Source organism: Pholcus phalangioides, unplaced genomic scaffold (genome assembly GCF_987345545.1).
Source record: "Pholcus phalangioides strain wild (caught in Gottingen) unplaced genomic scaffold, Ppha-v1.0 ptg000022l_1, whole genome shotgun sequence".
NCBI lineage: Eukaryota > Metazoa > Arthropoda > Arachnida > Araneae > Pholcidae > Pholcus > Pholcus phalangioides.
In genome coordinates this window covers 38,262,298-38,284,106 of record NW_028301615.1, presented here as the reverse complement: position 1 = coordinate 38,284,106, position 21,809 = coordinate 38,262,298, and the positions used below count along the sequence as shown (strand labels likewise).

Here is a 21,809-nt window from a genome sequence, read left to right as displayed (position 1 = left end):
CTCAAAATGACATGCAAAGAAAACTTTCAGATAACTCATTCACTTTGAAAGTTAGTCCATGAATGAAATAGACTACAGTAGAGTCTTGCTTATCCGACGTCCTACCCTAAAAAATAAAACATCAAGCACCAACTGTCGAGAATCTCAGAATTTCACATAACGATGGAGTAAAGGCTCTAGAAACTGCAATTAAATACATTGAGTAGCAAGAAGCTACAGGAATTGAGGCAATGACGCTGCAAAGATTGTAAGACTTGGCAGCAAAGAAAAGACAGGAAAGATGACTATGATCATCACATGACTGAACTTTTTTAAGCACTGTATTTAACTTCAAAATATTCTGTAAAGTTAATTTTTTCTACTGTTCTGTTGTGAAACATAATATGTATAATTATAACATAGTTTGATGTTTAATAGGCTTTTTCTTAAAACCTCCCTATTATCTGACATTTTTGGTTATCTGACATTTTTGGTTACCTGACATTTTTGGTTATCTGACATTCTGCCGGCCCATTTATGTTGGATAAGCAAGACGCTAATGTAATTGAAAATCTGTTTAGTATAGAGGGACAATATCTTCAATTTTTGTGATTATGCTACATGCAGAGTGTCTATCACATACCCAAAGGAAAGTTCTGTGACTTTTTCAAGACTTTATCTTGACTATTCCTTGACCAAATGAGCTTTGTTGGACCCTTTCATTATAGCAGTGATACCTAATGTGGTGCCACTGCACCGTTGTGCACGGAAAACCAAGTTGCTATACAGCAAACATATTGATACATATATGTATCAATGGTAACAACTATGTTAGTTAATGAAGTAGAACTATTCAGCAATAAAATTTGGCACTTGAAGCTACCATCCTGGCAAAAAAATTACACATGCATTTCTAGGCATATAAAGTTTTCAAAAGAGACTAGAAAGGAGAGAGTCGATTTTGAAACCATGAAACCCACTAAATCATAGTTTTCCAACCTTTTTTGTTCCAATGCCCCCTTCTTCAGAATTTTTCTCCCATAACCCCCCTCCCCTCCCAACACAATCTAACCCAAGGATCCTATGTTATACCCGTAGCTTCCACCACCCCAATGGAACATTCCATCGCCCACATTGGGAATCACTGCTCTAAATGCTGGCACATCAGTATTATGTGCTCAGAAGATGTCATTCCAAAACATAAGTGAGAAATTGATGATGGATGAGTATATTTATGATTTAAAAAAAATTTCCCTCTCAATTTTATAGGTGAGACTTATGCTAGATTCTTGTTTCTTGAAACTGGGCTATCCGTTACAGAATGAAAGAAAAAGTTGGGAAAATTTGTGATGTTTGACAACTTAACACTCAACTCATGATTTGGTGGCATTTGCAATTCGAGACTTTTTTGCAACATTAGTTGTTTTAAACTTATTTGGTGACATCAGTGGTGATTATTTGTTTTGGCAACATTAGTGATCTAACACTCATTATTTAGCGACATTGTTAAACTAATCTCAGACGAACACCGGTGTACGATTGCATGAGTCTATTCCGCTTGTGTGATGGGTAATGTGATAGAAGTCCATGATTTTCTGGGATAAAATCAAGTGAGGGAATGCCTGGAAAATCTGAAAATGAGCTCGTAAAAATTGACCTTTTATTTTATTTTATTTAATGACTTTTTTGGCATTTCGTGACTTTTCAGGGATTTCTATAATGGTAGACACCAATATGGAAACAAAAGTACATATACATACATAGTGAAAAAAAATAATAATTCACTTGAACTTAAAATAATCATTCACTTTGGGACTTGAAACTCGTATGGACTTGAACAATTAATTCCTAAGATAAAAAGGGAATATCAATTGTAAACAATTTGTTTATTAATCATAAATGGGAAAGGTGTACTAAGAAATGCCATATTGTTTGGGACCAGAGTACGAGTTCATAAAATTTAACAGGGATTGTATCAAGGTACTATAAAACATTGTCATTGTATACACATTCTCAACACAGCATAAGAAAATTCAATAGACTGCATATGTCCACATTAAGTTATACTCATATTTAAATTATGAATTGCACAAAAAAAACTTTCATAGCAGTAAAGAAATGAAAGCATAATGAAAGAGTTTGATGAATCAGTTATTTATTTTTAATATGAGTACAGTTGGAAAACATTGCTCTATACGTGCACCTAATAACAATTCCTCTGGGGAGTTTCTAATGAATTTGTGCATGTGGAATGTGTTCTATGTGAACATATGTGTGAACCCTAACATATTTATGCTGTTGAGTTATGCATGTTTTATGTTCAAGAAGTGTTGTCATCTCCTTTCCTTAGGGAAATGCTTTCAATACCTCGCAAGGGATGTGAGGAGTGGTGATTCTGGTCATGTCACCTGGATCTTCCACATTGGAATTGAATGTGGCAAATGCCTGAATTCTCATATTTATGGAAGTATCATGGTGAAGGTCTGGCTGTTCTCTGTGGAGAGAGTTTTTTAAATGTGGGGACCAGCTCTTACATTTGAGTCTCAAAGCTGAAAAAAGTCATAGTAAAAAAACTTAAGCCCTAGCCAACAGGGTTTAATCTGGATCTTCATGATACAAGTTCTTCATGATGCCCACGTGACAGTACAGCAGCTATAGTTGAATATATATTGTCACATTCATTTGGTATATTTCCTATACTTAATATTTCATGAACATATGCTGAAGTGATCTCTTAGAAAAATTATCATAATATTATTATTAATTTTTACTAATTCCTTACAAATCGATTGAAATGAGTACAATGTATAGATACAGATGATGCCAAAACGTTTTAAATACCTCCTTTAGTTTTACATAAACTTCTTCTTTGAATGACTCCAATAATAACTGGGATGATTCCCCATGATGAGTGGCCAATATTGGTTCAATACAATCATGAAGAGCGGCAAACATAAACTAATTTGTAACAAAAAGCATGATCACACAACAGCAAGGAATAAGCTTCTAAACTATAAATGAATTTTTTTATTCATTTTTAAATAAGCTATTACAAGCCAGCATTGAATAAGAACTCGTGGGTGCTTATTCTATTTTCTGTAAGACATATTGAACATAGGATATATTCACTTCGGTGGCATCGGTCAAGATAATATCATTGAAATAAAGTTTATGGTAATATGGATGGAATATTTAATTAAATCATACATAAAGTTAAATTTTTTCACTTGTTAAAAGTTTTTCAGTGCAAATATTTAGATGCAGTAAAACTTCTCTTTGTGAATGCAGTTTGGACAGAAAAAAATTCATTCATAAAAGAGGGGTGGCAGTAGAAGTTCTTATTCAAGCTTTTAAAATAAAATTTGATTATTGTTTGGTCATAAAACAGAAACTGACTGCATTTGTGAAGTGAGTACCACTGTAAATTCATTTTTTTCTCAGAAAAATTCATATAACTTTGAAACATACCAAATTCCTCTGCATCAGCTGACATGTAAAAATTAGGGGGATTGAACATCACTTTTTTAGGTGTTGGACTCTGGTCCATTCCCAGTATGCCCATAAAAGTGAGGTTCAATAATGACCACAGAATACCTCCAAAAAAGACTGATGTCAATGTGTTACATTGAATACCAAATAAATAAATGAAAAAAAAAAGGCAAATGTGTTTCTCCCATGAATTTGATAACAATGATGAAAACTGAGCATTTACTTATCACTATGATTTAATTATAGTCAGCCCAATACAAAATAAAAACATTGTATTCTGCACATTTTCCCTGCATGTTAAGAGAGTGAAGAAATATGCTGCAGCTTTTGTATTATACCATGTTTTAACAGCACAATACTTTGATTTTTTTGCTGTGCTAATGTGCTAATTCTAATTTTGCACACATGACTTAAGGAATAAAAAAAATGCTTCACAGTCTACTTTTACGTCTCCATTTAAGTCATCTAATCTAACGAACAAATATGCTTAGTATATCTGAAGTTTTTAACACATCAAGATTTGCGATAGCAGAAATAAACGCAATGCTCAAACTATCTTAGCATAATAAACCAGAAACTATCCTAAAACGAATAGAACATACAAGATTTGAATCAGCCAATTCAATTAATTCTTAGGAGTCCAGACATTCAAGAATTAACTAGAATCTGGCTGAAATTTCCCGGCATGCTGGTCTCTCTTGATATTTCCCAGCATACTAGCTGATGCAGGGGAATACAGTTTTTCCAAAAATATTTATTCAAATGAAATGTCATTTTTTCAATAATTAAAATAATTTTTGGTGAGCAAGAGAAAAAATAATTCAAAAAATAATATATTTGCATTTAATTCATGATTACTTATACAATCTCATTCAACTTACTTGCATGCGATGAACATCAGTGGCATTTTCATAAATGTGTGAAATGTAAGTAGGGAATAAGTTATGCCAATATATAAAACTGCAATCACATGCCTCTTTTAGGCTAAGAAGTAGAAAAGAAAATTAAATATTAATGGTCTTGAGACCCTAATAATAGCAATAAAAAAATGAAATATGAGTTTTTTGGAATAAAAAAATTAAATCAATAAATAAATCTGCATTACTATGATACTTACTATTTTTACTTTGTTTAAATAGCAAAGAATATTGAATTTGTATTAAAAAATTCAGTACAAAATAATGAGTGAAAATGTTCAAAATCCCAAAGTAAGCGAATAATTTCTATGAAATTTGAACAAATCAATGCAAACCATGAATTCTTTTTGAGACTTGCATCACAGCAAAAAAAATTTCATTTAAATTTATTCCTTATTCTATTTTTCTATAAGGAAAATACATATTATAATCATAAATGCAAAAAAAAAAACAACAATCACTCAGTTGAAATAATAATATAAACACATACTTTTGTCTAAGATCACAGATGTAATCCATTTTTTTCATTGTTTTTCCAAAACTACTCAGTTCATCCTCTTTGAATGATTTCTATTTAAAGTAAAACAAAATCCTCTTTGTTTCTAATGATCTTTCAAAACACTCTAAAATTTAAGCAACTTTAGAACCCTTATGATCAAAGAACGTAAAAATTTGAATTAAACAGTGAAACAACTTCTGAACACTTTTGATTGCTGTAAAAACAAAATAAATGTGCAAATTTGAAATTTTTATCTTTTTTTTGTTTCTGATGAATTTCATTCCTGTTCATTTTTCTTCTATTTTTCCCCACCATTTTCTTTGCTGTGATTCTGTGAAACGTTTTAAATATTTCTGCCATAGACATGTTTGAACTACATTTGTTCAACAAAAGATTTCACATGAATGACTTCTTTACTTTGAGATCTGGTAACTATTTACATGATTAAATTCTTGGATATGTGTGTTCATAAAAAAAATGATTATTACTAAAAGGGTACTGAAAAACTATATAAAATATATAAGGATTTGTGTATTTCTATCATCAAATATTGCACATGAAGCTACATTGTTTAAGATCATCAAGATACTTTGATTAGCATCTCAGCATCTCATCTTTGACACTTGACATAGAGTCTTCCTCCTGCCAGAAGCATGCATGTGCAAATTTTCACTTTTTGGGTTTTTCAGTTGGTTAGATCCCTTATTTTGCTATCTATATAAGTTTTGCCAGAAACACAAATGTTTAATCCTTATTGAAACACATGTTTCAAGGAATTTTAGGGAAACGACACTCATAGAGTATGAGTGGGGTAAAGTAAACATTCAAGCATCATTTCCCATTTATCATGTTTTGCAAATTTGCATATTCAAGCTTCTGGCATGAGGAGGATTGACAATATATTGATGAATTCTTCTGAAACTATGACATTATGAAATTTAGATCTAGTTGCAACCATAAACAATCCAATTTACTATGCAATCTGAATCTACAGGTCATGGGTCATTCATACATAAATGAGGAGCTAATATGATAATTAAATTGAAGGGAAAAAAGAACATTAAACAAATGTAATAATGGTATATACCATTTGTATTCCGAGCTCCATAGCCAAATGAGCAACGATCCTTCTTTCTTTGGTGCCTAGATTTGTTTCCAAACAAAAAATTTACATGTAGTTACTAAGTTTTCATATTAATAATAAAAGAATGGGAGATTCAATGAATGAATCTGCTCTTGAGCATATTTCACCATATTCACACAAGGAATGATATCAAAGTAAAAATTACTTGGGAAATCTGTAAAAAACCTTTTTGTTTCAATACTTAGAAATCAATAACAGAAAAACATTTAGAGAGCAGAAAAAAATCTATTCTTTTGAAAGACCTCATTTTTAAAAAATGAAACACAAGCCTCTCTGGTCGATATAACTCATTCTGCCAAAATTTACCAATAAAAAGCAAATAAAGTAGTGGATACCTGGTCCATTCAGAGACTTCTCAGCAAGAACAAGAGCGGACAAAACATCCAACCTCCTTTCACTATATCTCTTATCAGATATGAGCCTTTTCTGAAATTCAGAAATCAAATTATACGACGGTTTATGTAACTGCTGATGTCTTAAGAAAGTCCAAAAATTATAACTTCTATGAATATTAATTATTTTTGTATTCAATCTATGTGTAACATGTTTTTCTTTTACATACAGTAAAACCCCTCTTGCCTGACATCCCTCTTTTACGGACAAATTCTTTTGTCCCGCTAGTGACAGAAAAAGAGAGGTTTTACTGTATTTGCATATTTTTTTCACATCGAACAATAAATTTTATCAGCATTTGAATAATGTAAATTGAAAAATTTTGTTTTTCAAGCTATTATTTTTCAAAATGCAAGTTTATTTTTGTATTTTTTTATAATTATTTTATAAATATTTTTTATAGCAAATTATTGTTTTTATGGGAAATGTAGTGTCTTCAGCTAATTACTGTGTGTGTGCATGCTTGAATGTTCTAATAATGCATTAAAAACTCATATATTTGAACATACTTTTCCTATGTCCAAGGCTGTCATAGCATTTATGCTTAAATGCTGAACAACATGAGATATAGATTCGCTGATAAGCAATGTATGTCTGTGATAAGTTCCTTCAATAGCCTAAAAAGCAAAAAAATCATAAATGAAACAATTTCTAGTATAGAGAGCTTCCCACACATCAGTGATAAGTGTTGTTTAACCTTCACACTGCTCCCATCACTTTGGATGATGGCTTAGTGGCCAGCTTAATCATCCTCTAATGATTTGAATTGTTTTTTTAGATAGTAATTCTTGAAATGACACATAGATGGCACATGATTACATGTTATACTTCCCCCTTCATAATTTCCTTACTCTCTGACAGGTTTGTTTGTACTGTATCTCCCCCACTTTTTTCGATTCTGTTGAATCTATAAAACATCTGAGTTTGATTGTCATCTATCTTTTTTGAAAGAAAACTAAAAAAAAGAATAAATTTTTCTCTGCTTGCACAGAGAGAGGATTATATCTCTACCTATTTGAGTTGCGAGAGGGTTAAAATAAAAAAAAAATGGAGATATAAATGAGAATTATACAAGTACATATTCAAGTATATAATCAGGAACACCTATCCTTCGGGAATGCTACGATATCTCTGAGATGTGAAGCGGGGTGTGTCTGGTCCTTCAATGTTCAATGCACATAATCAGCAATGAGTGGAAAAATTATCATTTGCATCAATAAGGCACACGATTAGGTACTTAGCTACTGAAGCCTGGATGTGTCATAATTGATGGTTTTGATGGATTTTACGTAATAGGGATACACTGTTGCTAGGGTTTGCTGGAAAATCCCTAAGCCATTGCTCAAATTTAGCATCCTGACTCCACGACACTAATGACGTGACCTCCGTCAGGGTTGCTCAGATATGTTTCAAAATTTTCCCCTCATTTTACTCTTGAGGACCTAATATTTTCTCTACTCAGTTTGCATCCAACTGTGGAATAATAAAGTTAAATGATTTATAGGCTTCAAAAAATACAGTAGGATTCCACATATTTACCATACCTGTAAAGCCAAGTTTGGGATTTCAGAAATGTATATAAATCTAGTTTTTTTTAAGTTACTCATATATTAATAGCAGATCATTGTGATATTACAAGCAAATGAAAAAAAAAAAGGATGAAAATACAAGTCGGTATGTGGCTGAATAATTACTTTCAACATCTCAATCATTCTGCAAAGTGCGAGAACGGAGGACTTGGTCATTGGTTTTTGAAGGGCTGCATGCAGATTCATAATTGTTCTCACCTGATAATTAATATACCAAGCAAACTTGAGGCCCTAAAAAGAAAATTAATAAAATGGTCAATACACACTAATTTCTTAGTACATTCAATCCTTATTTATTTCTCACAGAACTTGAAAGAAAAGTTATTAACGCTTAAAAATAAATACAACATCAAGTTTTATTTTTGATATTAACTTATTTTATAGGTTGGATTGTAATTTAAAAAAATAATAGAGAGAATTAGAATACGTTTCTCCTCTTTACCTGTGACTGGAAGTAAAAAAAACCATATATATGTATATAAATCTAACATTTCAATTCAAATATTTTATATACAGATTACAAAATTAATGAAAATATAGAAATGTAAAATGTTTTCGTATTTCATGAAAAAAAATTAAACTGTTTCTCTATCAAGAAAAGTATAACATGTTCGAAATGATACTTTCTTCAATTATTTTAAATTGCATTCAATCAAATACAGTGAAACCTTATTACAACGATACCTGATATACAATGATAAATCCCACTACAAAGTTATTTTTTCAAACCTCATTAAATAAGGTTCCAAATTTTGGAATTGCTTTTTGTCTAATGATAAACTCTTCTTAATACAACAATATCCTTTTCCTCAATAAATCCTTCCATAACAATAGTTTTTAGGAGATTTTGCTACGATATTTTTTATATATTTTGCTAGAAGTATCCTTCAATTTATTTTTAAACTCGTAACATATTTTAGTGCTTTCGAGGAGATCTAATAATATCAGTATTTGGCATCACTTGATCAGAGAAAGTATTGTTATCAGAGAAAGTAAAGTTTTCGATATTGCTAGTTTTTGTGAGATACACCAAAGTGCTGATAAACCTCTTTACAGGAGAGTATATCTAACTGAATTTTGTTTAGCAACTAATGTATATAAGGGTTCTGAAACTGTGCGCAGTGGAGCAGTGAACCCTGACAAAGGTTTTTCGAAAATATTCTTTGTTAAACAGTTCTGGAGAGCCGGCGGAGCTCACCCACAAGCATTGAATAGGGAAAAGGGGTGTGTGGAGTGAAAAAGTTGAGAACCCTTGAACTAATCAATTAAATTTTTTTGAATAAATAATAAACACTCAAAAGCATATTTTTTGGTAGCACTAACAATGCTGAGTTAGAAAAAAATGCCAACAGCAGCATAAATTTGATGGCATGTGACAGTAATGATGCCTCTCAATATTACGGTAATCCCTCAACAACATTTTTTTTTGGCCCACAGAATATTGTTATATTGAGGTTTCACTGTATAATACTGGAAAAACTAACCTGTATTAGAAGCAGACATTTTCTCGTCAAATCTTCTCTCAACTTTCCTGTATCAGTGAGTTCTGAATCCATCTGCATTAGCCAAGCAGCAACCTGAATGTATAAGGTTTGGGCATCTCTAGGAAAGGATATAAAATATTAACTAACGGGCAAACATTTATGTTGAAATCAATATCAGATCAACATTTATTATAGCACTAGCTGCTACCCGGCGATGTTGCCCGCCCCGTAAAAAAAATTATAAATGTATAGCTTATTAATTATTTCTTGATCAAAAAAAATTTCTGAATCAAGTAAGAAAAAATTTCTTTTATTTTTAAATGTTTTAATTAAAAACTTCCGACAATCGCTTGTGGATACACAATATTTTTTGTTTTTCCATCTGACAGGGCTCAAGTAGGTTGATACCTGCCACTGCTAACGACTGGCCTTGCGCTTTGTTGATTGTCATGGCTAAAGCTAAACGAATCGGGAACTGTAATTGCTTGAAAGTGAATTGCATTTCTTCAGTAATAAGTGGGATATGTGGAATGAAGACGTCTTCTCCTTTGGCACATCCAGTTAGAATCGTAGCTTCAATGATGTAAATTTGTGTGTGTCAATGTGTCAATTTGTAATTGTGCAATTTCTTCAAGCAAAGTCTGGTGCCATTGCAGAGTCTCTGTGTCTCCAAATTTCTTAAAAGCAGGTGCTCCGACTTTGAGGGTCAAGTTGTGTGGTGGCATACCTGGAATATCCAAAGAGTTCAGAAATTCTGCAGGATACAGAACTGTCTGCGCTGTGTCTGTGACAGTGTCAACTGATTTGTAAGATGCAAAGTCTCCTGGAATAATTTTTAGGATTTTTTCGTTGATTTGCTCACACTGCCATCTTTTGGTGCCAGAATTGCTCTCTCACAAAGCCACTCATGGCTTTGGTGATTTTGTTGAATGTTTGGGAAGAATTTGCAAGTTCTTGAATTGAGTTTAACAACTCGCAAAATCCAGTTGGGAACGTAATCAGTCCAGCGTTTGGGTCCACAGGAATTCTTCCATTGCCAAGTTTGATCAACTGATGTGAAAATGATGCAGTGCTGAGTCATTTTGCAGTTGAACTCGCATGTTGGTGGATAATGATAATTTTTTAACTTCGTGCCAGAGTGTTGATGATTTGAGGCAAGCATTGAGTTCATCAGCTGGCGTTGAACATTTTCATTCTCAGTTTTTTCGTCGTAGTTGTTAGCGACGCCATATGTCCAGATTGTGCAGCAAATATTATTCAAATGCCTTTTAAGCATTTTTTAAATGGAAACTATACCTCTATGATGGGTGGTTGATGAGATAAAGGTTGCATTAGCACTTACAGGACACCCTGTATATAGGCTAGCAAAAATACCAAGCGCTTCTTAGGTTTTCTTCAATTATTGGGAGAATAAAAGTAACAAACCATTATAAAGGAATAAACCGTTATGATGGCAGCATTAAAGATGTGACTAAACGTTAAAAAGGCATATACACGTTTGAAACGCATTGTTGGGAACCACAGTAACCAAAGTAAACGTTCCGAAAGTGATTGTTGAGGCCCCAAAACCATTGTTGCCGACAGGTTTTTGCCATCTCTGACGAATTTTAACCGGTCCTATTTAGTACCGGTAAAATCTGGAGACGATCGGCCTAAAACTGTAGATTTGTATAAAGAACAGACATACATACTTTCACATTCATGTATAAGATTCACCATGGATGAAGAATACCTGAATACCTCTTAGCCTAAACAGATATGAATGATCCATGACCAGTCTCCATTGGAATGAACAATGAATTTTTCTCATTTTTGCCAATGAAAAAAACATGATAAACACTTTTTCAAAATTACGAGCTTAAACAGTCAATCAAACTTACAATATGGGTTCATTTGAATTATTATGTAATTGCATTACCATTCATAAACAAGTGTTTTTAAATGAAAAACACAATTGTGTTGCAAGATAATTTACAAAGTCAAAACAATAATATTCCCTACTTTGTCAATGTTTGGCTTCTTTGCTGCATGTACATCGCTCTGTTATTCTTAGCAGAATCTTGTGTTTTCCTGTCAACTGTTTTGGAAACCTGTGGTAGACGCATAAGGAGAAACATGTCTGGGAACCACAGAATATTGCCCACCAAAGGCACTCCAGGTACCTTAATCAAGAAAAAAACATCAATTTCACTGGAGGAAGTTTAATAGAAAAAATTCATTATTGAAAGAATGAAAAGCAAATTATTATTTTTAAACCGTTACTATTTTATTTCATTACAAAAATAATGTGAGTATTTAATGTTTCTGAGTAGTGCTAAAAATGTTACAAAAATTCCTGTTTGGCCAACATGATCAATGAATTTCTCTCAATATTTCAACTACTTGACTGGTAAGCATCTTCAGAAATCATTAAAGAAGCTTGTATTCATACTACTTGCATGATGCTTGGATTACACAGCTGTCTCATGATTGTTTAAATTACTGCCGCTATTTCATTGGATGTCATCTGTATTGTTTCCTGTCTGTGTTTTTTGTGATGCTGGAATCTACACACGTTATTAATTTTCGTCTTATTTTCAGAAGCAGTTATTCTAGTGGATATTTATTTGAATGAATTTCCTGTAAATTTTAGGGAAATTAAGTTAAAGCATTGCATAACTTCAGAATATGTGTTGAGCTTGAGCAAGTGAAATGCATCAATCAGCTGAACATTTCAAATAAGTTTTGTAATGGTGAATAGTAGTGAAAATTTTACATTCTTTAAACATTCAAAAACATTATTGAAGAAAGATAAATTTGAAAAGAAATAATTCCATGTTATACTTTTTTGTGTGTATCCCACATCATTTTGAAGAACTTTTTATCAACAACACGGAAGAGATAGAAGTGCAGCACATACAGGCAAAAAATGTCAACTAATCTTAATCTTGCATCAAACTCATTAACTTCTCCTGCAATAAAAAAAATTTTCATGAAAATCCTGTTTGATTTCACTCGTCTCACAGAAACTTTTGAAGTGCAAAATCAGAATCATAATTAGGGATGGGACAAATAGTGATTTAGCTGGATAGCCGAATACCGAATATTCGGCTGATGTTCTTGAAAATCATCAAAATTATCAATAAAATTGTCATTTTTAATTGAAAATAAAATAATTGGTAATTTCAAACGATTGATATTGAATTTTAATTATTTTAATTTATTAATTTTATAATTTATTATTAATTTTATAATTTATTATTAATTTTATAATTTATTATTAATTTTAATTTACTATTAATTTTAATTTATTATTAATTTTAATTTACTATTAATTTTAATTTATTATTAATTTTAATTTACTATTAATTTTAATTTATTATTAATTTTAATTGATTATTTAGGTATTAAAAAAACTGGTAACCAAAAGGTTTTTTGTTGCAGTGATATTGACAATAAAATTTAACGATGATATACTGTATTTTAATATTACAGTGATACCTCGGCTAATGAAGGTGTTTCATTCTAGAATCACATTCGTTAGCAAAAATATGATTTCTTGTAGGTTTTTATGGAGAATCGTTTGATTTTTTCCAGCTTCTGCTAAAAATTTAGAGATAAGTCTTTTAAAACACCAAGGAATGTCATAAAAAAGACAAAAACTGATTAAAGGTTAAAATTAATAGCTTCAAAATTGTATTAATAAGAACATACAAGAAGATGAGAGATACTAAAAAGATCTTTTTATTTTCCACAACCAACACCAGCTTTAGTCTATTAAAGCTTGTGTTGACACGACCCAATCGAGTTCATGTGTCCCCAATCCATTTGTGATTTGGTCAGCTCATTTCTGTGTCGGATACATGCAGATGGAGAAGATAATCTCCTAGACTGTTCAGCTTGATCAGCTAAACATCTTGCACTGAAAGAACACATGCTCTGAAAACATAGGCTACCTTTTTTTCAATGCATTTTCTATTTTGGCTGAATCTGTCATTTTGTACGAAATGGTTCAAAGAATTTCAGAAAGAGAAGTGTAGGAACACCTGAAAAAAACATTTTGAGGTAGACATGAGATAATCAGGCTCTAATGACATTAATTCTGGTGATTGGTGTAAAAATTCAGCTCATGACGTGGATATTTTATGTTAGTGTGCACATTCATATCATCAAAAATGTTTGTTAGCTGAATCTGTATTCATTAACCAAAGCAGAAAAATCTTCTTTAGTCGGAAAGTTATTAAACCAAGGTATAGTAAACCAAGTTAGCAGAGGTATCACTGTACTTACAGAATCAATTTTTTTTTCAACACTTGTTACAATCTTATATCTAATTAAGAAAATATAAACATTATATACTCTCAAGTATTAATGCATCATAAAATTTAAGACTTATTTTTTCTCCCTAGATGTTCTTGGCCCCTTTCAGTAGCTCAATATGTTTCTTGTCTAGGTACATCCTTCAGTTAGTAAATTTGCAAAAATATTTCAGCTTCCTGTTTCACTTATCCTAGAGAAATTCACCGTGACATAACCTCTTGACCAGAAAGGGATAGGTATGTACTACACAATAAAATATGATCAGTAAATTGTTAATTTATGCAAAAAATTCCAATTAATATAATTTTCAAAATCTTTTTTGTTGTGCTAAGATTTACAGATATTCAGCCGAATATCTAAGCAATATTCGACAAAAGGGCCGAATAGGCAGAATACCAAATAGCAGCCGAATATTCGCCCCATCTCTAATCATAATGTTATACTAGAATGAAAATTTAATGACAAAAGTTTAGCATGGTTAGTGAAGAAAATAAAAATGTAAAGAATTCAATGGAAAATAGATGGGAAAGGAATCTGACAAACCTAATTTTGGTTCAATGGTTGCAAAATAGTTTCTGATATTCAGGGAAAATTCTTCAGCAAAGCAACTGTTTTTAGAAACTAATGCTTTTCCATCATCAAATCCTTGCTCCATGCAATCCTGTACCAAAATATCACACCTTCAATCACCAAGCATAACAAAATTTTAAGTAAGTATCAATCATTTAGAGCAGACACAATTTGAATTATTTTCAACTACGTTACCATTTAAATCCCCCATATGGGAATTTCATTCATCAATAATGAAATATTAATAGAAAAATATTTCGATTCTTCTATTCACATTTATATGCCATCTTTTATGTTTAAGAAAACATATTTTTAACAAATTATTTTCAAAAATAATCATTTTTATTCTATGCTTTCTCTCAAGAAAGCTGCAGATAATACATGGCAATATAATTTCTTTCATTCTTTCTTTCAAACCAAGCACAACCCGGTATATCGCCTTGGGCAATTTAGACAGTCTACAGGGAAATTTTAACCTTTTTCCAATCACGTAGAAATCACTCAACACCCTTTAAAATGCCATACATTTTTCAATGAAGTTGGCTTTCTTCAGATTTTCAGCAAGTGCAAGCTAAGGGGTATAGGGGAAAAGCATTCCATTGAGAAATCAACTTTACAAAATATCTGGGCTTGTCAATGCTAAAATAAGAGGCTTTTATGGAGGCAAGATATCTCACCAATGTTGCTTAAAGGGTTATTGTGTGAGTGGATTATAGGTGGGAAATTATGGTTCATCTTAAAAAATATAAATACAGAGAAACTCCTCTAAGATGACCACTTGACAGTCCGCAAAAAAATGGCCATCTGCTAAGTTGACCACCGAATAGAGGTTGTATGACAAGAAATGCACATTTCATAGTGGGCGTGCCAAAATAACGGTTTTCAATGTCACAAAAACATTTTATGCTCAATTGACTTACAATGCCCACAAAACAGATCCATATACAGTGAAACCTTGCTGGTACTTGATATAGCGATAAATCCCTCTACAACAATTTTTTTTTTTCAAATATTGTTTGGAACAACCTATAGTCTGTAATGTTAAATTTCTCTCGATACAATGATATCCTTTACTATGATAAACCCCTCTATAGAAATATTTTTAGGGGGATTTTAAAACCCCCTACAATTTTTACTATTTTTATTTATTTTTCGCTTGAAATATCCTTCAGTATATTTTTTTAACTCATGTCACATGTTTGTTTCTTCGAGGATGTCTAATAATATCGGTGTTGGGCATCACCTAATCACCGAAAGTATTCTGTATCGCTACTTTTTGTGTGATACACCAAAGTGTATAGTGATAAACCCCTTTACAAGAGCAATACACGTCTAACAATTTATTTTATTAGCTAATCAATTAAAATACTTTGCAGCAAAAAACTCAAAAGCACATTTTTTGTTCATACTGAAAACGTCAATTTAGAAAAGTTGCAAAGCATAAATTTGATGATACGTGATAATAATTTTGACTGTAGATTTAAAGATAATTCCTCTACAAAGATATTTTTTCTTGGTTCGGTATCATTATGTATATCGAGGTTTCACTGTATCTTATGCAGAACTTGAAATGCCAGATTATTCAATCAATTACTTAATCTGTATTATCCGGAATCTGTTCTTTCTTTATAGCAAGTACTGTACATGCTCTTTCATGACATTTCTTTTACTCCCTCACTGTAGTTCTACTGAATCTCTAAAGAAAGTATCCTCAAAGCCGGAACTTCCACATCCTTTACCTATTCAGTAAAGCTCATAGACTACATTTGTCTGGTTTACGCTATCAATCAGGGAGAAAATGCTTAAACTGTCTCATCAGCTAGCAGCAACCATATAGCATTAGCCTTTGTCATCCTATTTACAAATGTTTACAATCTGATAGGCTCATACATGAATAGAAAATTTGATTGGTCCAAAAAAGGTATTTATGCTGATGTATATAAAGATTATAAGGTTATACAAAAACTACCAGCTCTAGAAAAAAAAACATGCACAAAAATTTGCAGTAAGGTTTTGGAGACCATACCTACAGAGGGACATAGACTTGGTTGAAAGGGTTCAGAGAAGAGCCATGCATGTCCTTATTGGCACATGGGGCTTGAGGTATGAAGAGAGACTTCATGTTTTTAATATGTTTACATTGGATGAACACAGGTGTCGAGGAGATATGGTCGAAGTGTTCAAAATTTTCAATGGGATGGATAGGACGGATCATGAACTGTTAGTACACTGCCAATCGACTGCTTTTACAAGGGAACACCAGTATCGATTGGTAAGGGACAATGCGAGGTTATGGTGTCGCAGGGAATTTTTCTCTAATAGGGTTGTTAATAAATGGAATAGCTTACCCCCGGAGGTAGTAAATTGTAACACAATTGACACGTTTAAAAAGAAATATGATAAACATGTTTGGGTAAATCGAGAAGCTATCTATACTTAGAATAAGACAACCATAAATAGATTATAGGCATTGTATAGTATTTTATCATGTGTATATATTGTTTATAATTTTAGTTTTTAATCGGGTTGCTGTATTTTTGAAATATATGACATCCATATTTGTTATGGGCATCTTTTTCTCAGCCACCTCGTTGGGCATTTTGCCTGTTGTGGCATTGTATTTGTATATGTTTTTTTAAACTCTCATCTACAAGGAAGTGGCTGCGGACAGGTTGGCCGCTAACTGTATATAGAGGTGGCCAAGGAATGGGGGATTTTTGCATTATCTCTATGGAGCCTATTGTCTGTTCCAAGGAAAACTGGTCGCAAAGGGTTGGCCGGGGAATAGAGGTGGCCATCTAGGGGAGTTTCACTGTATATGATTTTCATTGTAAATTAATATCGCTCAAACAAAAAAATAACCAAGAATATGACTAAGGTAAACCTACATAAACTGCTCTTTACTTATGTTTACCATGTAAATAATGCCTAGCCACCATTTTTTATTACTTTTGTGATCATGTTTCAACAGATGAAAGTTACATGCATGCTTTATCAACTTCAATGAATAAGATCTAAAAAATGCAAATTTGTTCAAGCAATAATTACCGAGAATATGCTTCCTTCCATGAGTTGACTTTCTAACTTGCTCATCAGTTTCTCAAATGGCATTAAACGTTCAGCTGTGAAACCCAATTTCGATGGATTGTGATGCACAGAAACAAGCATTCTTCTATACTGGGTCCAATGTTCTCGCAGAGTAACTTGAGCATCGATAATCTCATCGAGAGTTACTAATGTTGCCAATAATTTCCCTAAATACTTGTAAACAATCTAAAACAAAGAAAAATGATATTTGAATGAATTTGCAGTATATAACATATCTGTAAAAAAATTTCTTTGGATTTGAACATGAAAACTGTTATCAAATATAAGAAAGAAATTAAGACCATAAAATTAAAATAAATTTTCCATAGATTTTCAAAAACTTATTTTTTAAAATTTTACTTCTGGATACAGTGCATGCCGTTAAATGTGATCACATCAGCACCTGGAGTTTCTGATAACTGATTGATAACTACATCCAAAAGAAACCCAGAAGCCAATATGATGACCCATACATTCCAATGTATCGAACAGGACGTATAAAAATGGGAAAACTTTGTTTTTCCTGAAATTTTTCCCTTTAAGGTAAATTGCTGCATCTTTTTTTATTTTTATCCAGCCACTGTGAAGAATTAGAATGTAACTGCCTAATGGTTTTCACAAATTACGATATCTACTTCTTTAAATATATGATTCACCCCATAGATCTCTTGAGAAAGTCTTTCAGGCAAAAACTTTGAATATGGACAATTGAAAGAAACTGACTAAGAACTGAAGATTTTTACATTTATTTGCCTTCACTGTAGGAAGTTTATTGCAAAAGAAGCTCTGCACGTATATGGATCACAGCGGTTACAATGGCTCAATTAGGACATCTTGAGTACAGAAGTGTTTTCAATAAGAGAGAAGGAGGAGTAATCCTTTTAACTCCCTTAAGTAGTTTTTCAAGCTGATAATGATAACTTACAAAGAATAAAATGTCTGGTGAAACCTTAGATTTAAGATGGATGGAAAACAAATCGATAACATAAACCAGGGCTGGACAAGCACCAGGTCGCCATGGCGACTAAAGAATTAGTGTTGGTGCCAAAAATTTTCTTTTTGTAGTTAATAAATTGCAGACTGAGAGCACCACAAAATGTTTGGAATTTATAGAAGCATCTCTGCCAACATGAAAAGTCACTATGCAACAGATTCAGAAAACTGGTAGAATGAAGAGATATGGATATATCAGGAAAGGAAAATTAATCTCTGCCCTTCATGGGCCTGTGAAAAAAAAAACGAATATTAAAAATTCATGCTTCTATAATTAAATATAATTTTAAGGAAACACTTAATTCAAAAATGGATATAATGGACATTACTGTTATGATGGTGTTATGACAGCGATGCTTATTAAATGAGAGGTTTTACTAAGATAACGTACTAAAAGAAAAAACTCACTAAAAAATGTACATCATTAACATCGATGGCTGCTTTTTCTGTGCGGTTACTGCTGTGCAAAGCTGATAGCTGATGGATAACATTCTTAACAACTGCATTACACCGGGTAACAAAACAAGAAAGCTCCTACAAAAAAAAATCATCATTATTTTTTATACTATTCAAAATATATTGTATCACATATATGAAACAACATTTAATAAGTGAAATATATTTGGCAGTTTATGAATTTGAATGTACAATTTTCTGAGTTCTGCTGCAATGATATGAACAGTATCTTTTGAGTATGGTATGTCCATAAATGGAAATAAAAATAATAAGCATTCAAAAATTGATTTTGCTTAATAAAAAGAAATTAATCCTTGTCAGATGAACCGTCCTGCAACCTTAATAAGCAGCTTTTGAAAGAAATTTCTACTACAAACATTTATTATGGTGAGAGCTTACGCATGTGTCGATTGAACAGACATTTGCTATGAGGGAGTATAATTTCTATATTTGATTATCATAGAAGCAAACCCATTTGTTTAATGCTAAAAAAATATTAGGTGTATAAAATAGTATACCTGCATGAATGGAATCATCCTGCCAATGTATATCTGTGCATCTCCTTCTTGAAGATTTGAATTGTCTATGCACATAAAAAAAACAAATACATACATTTGATCATTTTGTGCTATGATAATCAGAGGAAAGCTAATTTTTTAAGTGAATTTTTTGAAGCTGTAAAGTTATTAAGTTCATTAAAATTGTAAAACTTTAGGAGAAGATCTATAAAAATATATAATTTTTTAGCCTGGTGTTGGCTCTCCCCGTATGCTTGGTAGCCCATCGCGTTGTGTAACTTCCTACTGAGATTGAGGTCTCCTTCTATAGTGAAGAGCAACCCCAAATCCCCGTATTAACCCAGGTTTAAACATATTCTAAACTAATTAGAAGTTTATTGAGAGACTTGAAAATAATTACGTATACTCCCATTTAAATTTACATTGAATTTATTTACATTATTATGATGATTCATTACAGATTACACAGGTACATGCACATTAACAATTAACTTTTTCAGTGATGTGGAGGAACATATTCTAAAAACATGACAATACATATTGAGCACCACTTACCCCATCAAAGATCCTAGACCACAATTTCTTCGACGTCATCCTTCTGTCCTAAGATTCCTATCCCTCTGATCTAACTACCAAAAACTCTCTCTTCTCCTCTGCTTGCGGAATGCCCCTCTATCCCTCTGTTAAAATCTCTTTATATTTTGATTGATAATTTCAACTCCACCTTTTTGCGCTATTTCAAGACTTTCCATTCGCTCATCTTGAAATTCTCTTTTCCCGTCTGAACCACTTTTTAGTATTAAACATAATTTCATTGGCCCATCTCCTTCTCTGGGAAAATCTCACATTCCCATAACCTTTGACCCTACCATTTAATTTAGATCCGCTCCACGTCCATAGAAACCGTCTAGACGCACATTCCTTCGTAAATCAATGCATTTGACCAGCGACAAAGATTAGCCTTATCTTATTTTTCATAAGATTTCCAGTGCCACGGTCTTCAGCTTGACACGAATATTATTTTACCCACCTAACATTCTCAACTAGGGTCCCGTTTTATTACATTTCCTTTATTATCTCCGACTACATAACAACTGCATTCCAAAATATAGCTTTTCCCATAAATTCAACAGTCTGTCTCCTAGGATTAAACTTTCCCATCACATGCGATTCCCTATTACCCAAAATTTTGCCTCCTGACCTACATTCTTATACTATAGTAGGTTTCTTTTACCTTCACTGTAACTTCTTACTTTTCTTTCTTTTCTGCTCGTTTTCCCCATGGATCACTACTACTATTATATAATATCCATAAACTATTTCGATTTTCCCTAACTACCATCAATTAACTCATCGCGTTAAGATTAACTATCTTTAATTAACTCATCAAGTTAACATTCCTCCCCTTGCCGGAAAAATTTGCTTACAGCAAATTTTCAATCCTCTCAGCCTGGGACTAGTTAACTACTGAATCATTCCTCCTCTTCCATTTACCCTTTCATCATATTGTTGATTTGAATTGAAACAACAATACTGTATACTATACTAGGCTGGTTTGGGGCAAGTCATACTCAAAAACATATAACTGTTTCATGATAAACACAATCATACTTATATCATTCATTTTACAACACCATATAATGCAATTCTTTCTATAACATTTCAAATACTGCAGCTAGAATGATTATTACTTTCTACCTTCACCACATATCGATTATGTTCATGCAAGTACTAATATTATTTGACTTCAAGGTCCACAAATACTTAAGGGTTACATAAGTAATAACATATATTCTTTCAAAACATTAAAATATTAAATTTACTAGCACATGAATAAATATCCCTCAACTAAAGCTTGTAATTAAACATAAATGATAAACAGAAAATCCATTTGAAAAATAGAATATGTGATAGGACAACAGATCTCGCTAGCATCATCTTCCAATGGGAGAATCATAAGGTGAGTCTGCTTGTACCTAAATAAATCATATATACAATGACCTTCTCCATTTCTTCTTATCGTCTACATAGAGAAACAAGAGTAGAACAACTGAAAATAAAAATAAATATCGTTAGAAATGTCATTAAGATAATTCTTGAAAAGTGTGACAGGAATGTATTGGGAAGTCCATTCCAACCGGAAAACCAACGATCAGGAGATACTTGTCCTGCGTAAAACTGCAATGTAGTTAAATTCGGATGCAACAGTTCAATGTCTGCAGCTTCTAAGCAAAACGACAGCGGCTGGCAAGTATGTACGGTACGGCCATAGAGACATAGCTTGTCGGAAATGCACCTGGTTTCCGCCTTAAATTCTACCAACTGTTTAGTGGGTGTAGATTGTAGTCTCAGAGTACTAGTAGCGACCTCGATTCGTTCAAACTTGACAGTC

At 32.3% G+C, this 21,809-nt stretch overlaps 1 protein-coding gene across 2 annotated transcripts in view; it reads right to left on the bottom strand.

Moving 5' to 3' along the window:
- The window catches only part of SWIP (strumpellin and WASH-interacting protein), a 64,447-nt gene that overhangs the window by 25,739 nt on the left and 16,899 nt on the right, over positions 1-21,809 (bottom strand). For both annotated transcript variants that reach the window (XM_089249928.1, XM_089249927.1), the window contains exons 5-18: positions 19,418-19,482; positions 18,852-18,977; positions 17,412-17,636; positions 14,337-14,454; positions 12,318-12,445; positions 11,496-11,656; positions 9,495-9,612; positions 8,116-8,241; positions 6,931-7,038; positions 6,364-6,454; positions 5,972-6,027; positions 4,876-4,955; positions 4,350-4,452; positions 2,821-2,937 (exon numbers count right to left, since the gene is read on the bottom strand). In XM_089249928.1, the coding sequence (XP_089106054.1) occupies positions 2,821-2,937; positions 4,350-4,452; positions 4,876-4,955; positions 5,972-6,027; positions 6,364-6,454; positions 6,931-7,038; positions 8,116-8,241; positions 9,495-9,612; positions 11,496-11,656; positions 12,318-12,445; positions 14,337-14,454; positions 17,412-17,636; positions 18,852-18,977; positions 19,418-19,482 (1,622 nt within the window). The remainder of the gene's footprint in view (positions 1-2,820; positions 2,938-4,349; positions 4,453-4,875; positions 4,956-5,971; positions 6,028-6,363; positions 6,455-6,930; positions 7,039-8,115; positions 8,242-9,494; positions 9,613-11,495; positions 11,657-12,317; positions 12,446-14,336; positions 14,455-17,411; positions 17,637-18,851; positions 18,978-19,417; positions 19,483-21,809) is intronic.